A 5,079-nucleotide genomic window follows, 5' to 3' on the forward strand; every position below is an offset into this window, starting at 1 on the left:
TTTTTTTTTAAATATGAAATCTTCAATTCCAGTGTTGCACATTTAGCGTAGATCTCAACTTGTACCAGGTACTTTTCAAGCACTCAGTAAAGGCATGGCTGGTGGCTACTATTTTGGACAGTGCGGGTCTGAAGTATAAATATGGTCATGTCACTCAGCAGAGACTGGCTGTTCCTTCTGTTATGGGCTGCACTGTGTCACCACCAGCTTCCCAAATTCAAATGTTGAAGCTCTGATTCTCAGTACCAGAGAATGTGACAGCATTTGGAGATAGGCCCCTTGAAGAGGTGATTACATTAAAATGAGGCTATTAAGGTGGGCCCTAATCCAATCTGACTAGTGTCTTTATGAAAAGAGATTAGGACATACAGCGAGAAATGGGGTTTTTCTTTTTTTTTTTCTTTAGAGATGAAGTCTCACTCTGTCCCCCAGGATGGAGTGCAGTGGCATGATCTCAGCTCACTGTAACCTCTGCCTTCAAGGTTCAAATGATTCTTCTGTCTCTGCCTCCTGAGTAGTTGGGATTACAGGTGCCCGCCACCACATCTGGTTAATTTTTTATTTATTAAGACTGAGTTTCGCTATGTTGGCCAAGCTGGTCTCGAACTCCTGACCTCAAGTGGTCTGCCTGCCTCAGCCTCCCAAAGTGCTGGGATTACAGGTGTGAGCCAATGTGCATGGCCTCAGAAACAGGATTTCTTGAGCACAGAGGAAAGACCATGTGAGGATATTGCCGAAGTGTAGCCATCCACAAGCTGAGGAGAGTGGCCTCAGAAGAAACTAGGCCTGCCAAAACCTTGACCTTGGCCTTCAGCTTCCAGAATGGTGAGAAAACACATTTCTGCTTAAGCCACCCAGTCTATGCTTGTTATGACAGCCCTAGCACACGAATACCCTTCCATCCAAGTGCCTCTGAGTTCAGAGACCTGTTCAAAGTGCCTGAGAGCCAGAGCCTCTGGAAGCAGCCCTTGACAAAAGGCAAGCAGGAGGAAGGGGCGACCAGGCGGGGCTGGAGTAACTCAGAGGCGTGTTCTATGCTGTCCCCGAGTTCCCCAGTTAGACTGAGCCTCACTTACCCACTGGACTGAGTTCCTTCCCTTCCCTTACTCATTTCCCTGCTCCCCTGTGGATATTTCCTCAGATCGCTTCCAAGATAAAGTATTGCACTGAGATTCTTGCCTTAAGGTCTGTTTCTGTGGGAAGCAAACCAAGGAGACTTGATATTATTGCATTTAGCCTCCCATGACTCTATCAAGGAAGCAGGCCCTTCCCCTCTGGGAGATGAGGAAGTAGAGACTCAGAGAGGAAAAGACACTCATCCCAGAGCCAGGACTCTATCCCCAGGCCACCTCTGGGCTTGGGCTCTACCTGTCCATCACCTGGACTTTCTGATGAGCTAGGAACACCTTGGACCTGAGAAGGATGGGGCAAAGGTCAAGGCCAAGAGCTCCAGGGCCCGGGAGCAGAGTCAACTTACAAGAATGCCTTGCGCACCTTCCACCTGCCCTGGACCCTGATAGAGGAGTCAGAGATGCTGAGACTCAGGCCATGGCCGGGGACGGGCCTCATCGCAGAGCGAAGCAGCTCACAGCTGTGGATGTTCAAGCTGAAGGGAGAGACACAGAAGGAGATGTCAGCCCTGGGCCTGGACCCAGCTCCCACCTTTGCACCCTTCCCGCTCCACAGTGGGGACTAGACCAGCAGGGTCTGCTCCAGGTGAGCACCTGCTATGTACCAGGCACCGACCATGTGACCATGCTCAGCACATTAATTCTTCATGCCATTTGGGTCGCACCGAGGGGTCAGCACTGTTCTTATTCCCTTTCCACGGAGAGGAAATCAAACTTCAAGGAAGAGATGCAGTTGCCTGCGGGTTCACAGTCAGCATCCGAGCCCATGACTCTAACAACCCCAGGCGGCATCCTGAGGAGGTTCATAGACACATCCCTTTGGGCTTGCAGCTCCCTCTCTCAATATATCCAGGTAGGGGAAACAGATTTACGGAAGATGATGAGCCTTAAGAGAAGACCCAAAAAGGGTCAGCAAGGTTGTCAACAGTGTGAAAAGAACGGTCAAGTTCTGTTTTACTTGCCTGGCACATAGTAGGTGCTCAATAGATGTTTGCTGATGGACTGAATAAAAGAAGGCAGGAATGAAGGAAACACTCAAGAGGCGTAGGTGGGGAGGGGTGCAGTGTGCTTCGGGCCTGATTGTCCCTTCAGAATTTCCTTCCAAACTGCTCAGGGAACTATCCGACCGTCTGCCCCAGAGAGGTCCCCCTGCAGCCCAATCCTGAGGCTCTCCCTCCCTCCCTCTCCAATCCCCTCTGACTGTCAGTTCCAACCACCTCGGCGCCCCAGCAGAAGGGAGAGCCCCACCTGTGGAACTCATAGTGTCCACGGCCGACGTGGGGGATCCTGAAGTCCCCGGTGAAGTCAGGCAGCGTGATCCTGAGCAGCTCACTCTGCAGAGCCAATAGCCCCTCCTGGGCCGCTGTGGACAGGAACAGCTGGGAGTCAGCTTGATTGACCTGCCTCCTCCCCTGCTCTAAACCCTGCTGTGGCTCCCACCTGCCCTGAGGAGAGAGCCCAACATCCTTATTGGCATTAAGTCATTAAGTGCAATGACAGCATATGAGACCCCCTGCGAGCCAGGTGGCACAAGGGACGTTCAGAGGCATCCCTGCGTTTCTTGTGGCATTGTTATGCTCACATCCATTTTACAGATGAGGAAATGGAATGCCTTTGCCAACAACTCCCTGAGGGCAAAAGTGCTGTGCGCTTTGGCATGTGGTCCTCCTTCTGGTCCCTCATGGCATCTGGCCAGTGCAGAAGAAACTGGAAGGATTGGGGGCTAGAGAAAGGGGGCATCTTTCTAGCTGGGTGACTTTGACAAAGTCCCCAACCAACCTTCACTTTGTTTATCTGTCAAATAGCAAGACAACAATACTTTCCTATCAGGGTGGCATCTCAACTGCAAAGCAAAGGGGGCTGGGAAGATAACAAGCACCCCAGCTTGGTGCCTGGCACACAGCGGGCACTCAGTAAATGCTGGAACAGCAAACAGGGTTTATATTACTAAAAATATGGCAAGGACCATATTTTGGTTACGTAAACACGGTGCGTGTGCACAGCGCAATGGAACAAAAGACAAACCCTCCTGATACAGGGTTTCAGTGCAAGTAACAGTTACCAGATCCCACTGTTCCGAGACCTGAGGGACCCAGGTTTCTGCCCCCAAGGCAGGCATGGGTACACAGATGACCAGTGGCCTCCTCTTTCACCTCTTTCCAATTTGCTCTTCTTCCTCTAGCAAACGCACCTGTTGGGGTTCCTCTGCCTGGAACGCTACCCCTTGTCCCTGTGTAATTCCCACTGTCTTTTCCACCTTACTTCATCCTGGAAGCCTTCCCTGATTTCCCTTTCCCTGCCTCAAGCCAGTGCGGGCTCCCAACAACCCTACCTAAGGGAGTATTGTTATCTCATTTCACAGATAAGGCAATTCAGGCTCTAGGAATGCAGGAAGCACCTCTGGCCAGTGCCTGTCCATCTCCTTGAGTCTTTTCAGTGAGTGACAGTTGACTCCCAGCTGCCAATGTCTGCCTCCCTGAGCCTCAGTTTCCTCATCTGCAAAACCAAGCCTTCCTAGCTGAGCTCTTAAGAGACTGGCTGAGATGAGGCAAGATGAATAGTGATGAATGTGGGGGTCTGAGGCTCTTTGTCCTGGAATTGCAGAAAGCAGGTGCATGCAACAGGACAGAAATGCTGGGGAGCTGACTTCCCCCTGCCTAGAAGCCCTCAATCAATCACTGAGGTGTATAAATATCCCAGCTCCCTTGCCACCTGGATAGTCCGGGGGCTTTGTTTCAACTACAGAAATAGTCCTACTTTTGCCCATTCTTTGTTTTATTTTTATTTATTTATATTTTTGAGACAGTCTCCTTCTATTGCTCAGGCTGGAGTGCAGTGGCACAATCTCGGCTCACTGCCACCTCTGCCTCCTGGGTTCAAGTGATTCTCCTGCCTCAGCCTCTTGAGTAGCTGGGATTACAGGTGCCTGCCACCACGCCTGCCTAATTTTTGTATTTTTAGTAGAGACAAGGTTTCACCAATTTGGCCAGGCTGGTCTCGAACTCCTGGCCTCAAGCTATCCATCCACCTTGGCCTCCCAAAGTGCTAGGATTACAGGCATGAGCCACTGTGCCTGGCCTGCCCATTCTTTAAAACTGAGGAATAATATACATAAAGTGCCTAACAGGCACTAATTTTAAAGGTATTGCTAAATAATTTTTAATGTTTATACAGCCATGTGACCATCACCTGAATCAAGACACAGCATCTTCCAGCACCCCAGCAGGCTCCCTCACGCCCTTCAGGGTCTCTGGCTGCCTCTGGAGGTGACCACAGTTCTGACCTCTAGTTCAGAGGCATGTGTTTCCCTGCGGAGTGGGTCCCGTCCTCGGAGGTGGCGGCGGGTTCAATCCCACACTCTCCTGGCTGTGTTCTCTTCCTCCTCTCAGCACCGCTTCCCCACCGTGTTTCCTGGGATAATTTCCCAGATCAACTACTTGCACGAAAAGCTGTGCTCTCTTGGCTGGTGGAGGGCCTCACTACCACAAATAACCTGCCCAGGACACTCAGCTGGTGGGTGGTGAGGCTGGAATCGGAGCCAGAGCCCCCAGAAGATGGCACTGCCCCAGGGAGAGGGTCCAGTCTGTGTCCCCTCTCCCTGTCCCCACTGTACGCAGAGCAGCCTGGGGCCTGGGTTTGCCAAGTCCAGCCAGCAGCCGTGGCTTCTTACCATATTCCAGGCCCTTGTCAGTGATCCTGGCGACCAGGCCGGGGTTGGCACCCAGAGCCTCTGGGGTGGACGTGAGCAGCAATGCCAGCAGAATGGACAGCAGGGCCCCGGCCAAGGCCCCCATCCTAGATCCCCAGTGCAGTGTGCTGGGACTGTCCCAGCTGTGGGGTGGATCCAGGTCCCTTAAGTAGTCAAGGCCAGAGGGCTGGAGGCAGTTCCTGAGGCTGGGCGGGCTCTTGGGAGCGGGAATGGGAGGCACAGGGACTGGAACCTGCTTGC

The 5,079-nt window shown here is 52.2% G+C and overlaps 1 protein-coding gene across 2 annotated transcripts in view; it reads right to left on the reverse strand.

Annotated features, from left to right (window-relative positions):
* The window catches only part of LOC108291674 (lipopolysaccharide binding protein), a 32,469-nt gene extending 27,390 nt beyond the window's left edge, over positions 1-5,079 (reverse strand). For both annotated transcript variants that reach the window (XR_001820013.2, XM_017512132.2), the window contains exons 1-3: positions 4,801-5,079; positions 2,379-2,493; positions 1,478-1,606 (exon numbers count right to left, since the gene is read on the reverse strand). Coding sequence is in view for 1 of the 2 variants with exons in the window: in XM_017512132.2 (XP_017367621.1) it covers positions 1,478-1,606; positions 2,379-2,493; positions 4,801-4,924 (368 nt within the window). In the remaining variant the exon portion in view is untranslated. The remainder of the gene's footprint in view (positions 1-1,477; positions 1,607-2,378; positions 2,494-4,800) is intronic.

The sequence above is a fragment of the Cebus imitator genome, unplaced genomic scaffold (assembly GCF_001604975.1).
Source record: "Cebus imitator isolate Cc_AM_T3 unplaced genomic scaffold, Cebus_imitator-1.0 Scaffold18, whole genome shotgun sequence".
In the NCBI taxonomy this organism is placed as follows: domain Eukaryota; kingdom Metazoa; phylum Chordata; class Mammalia; order Primates; family Cebidae; genus Cebus; species Cebus imitator.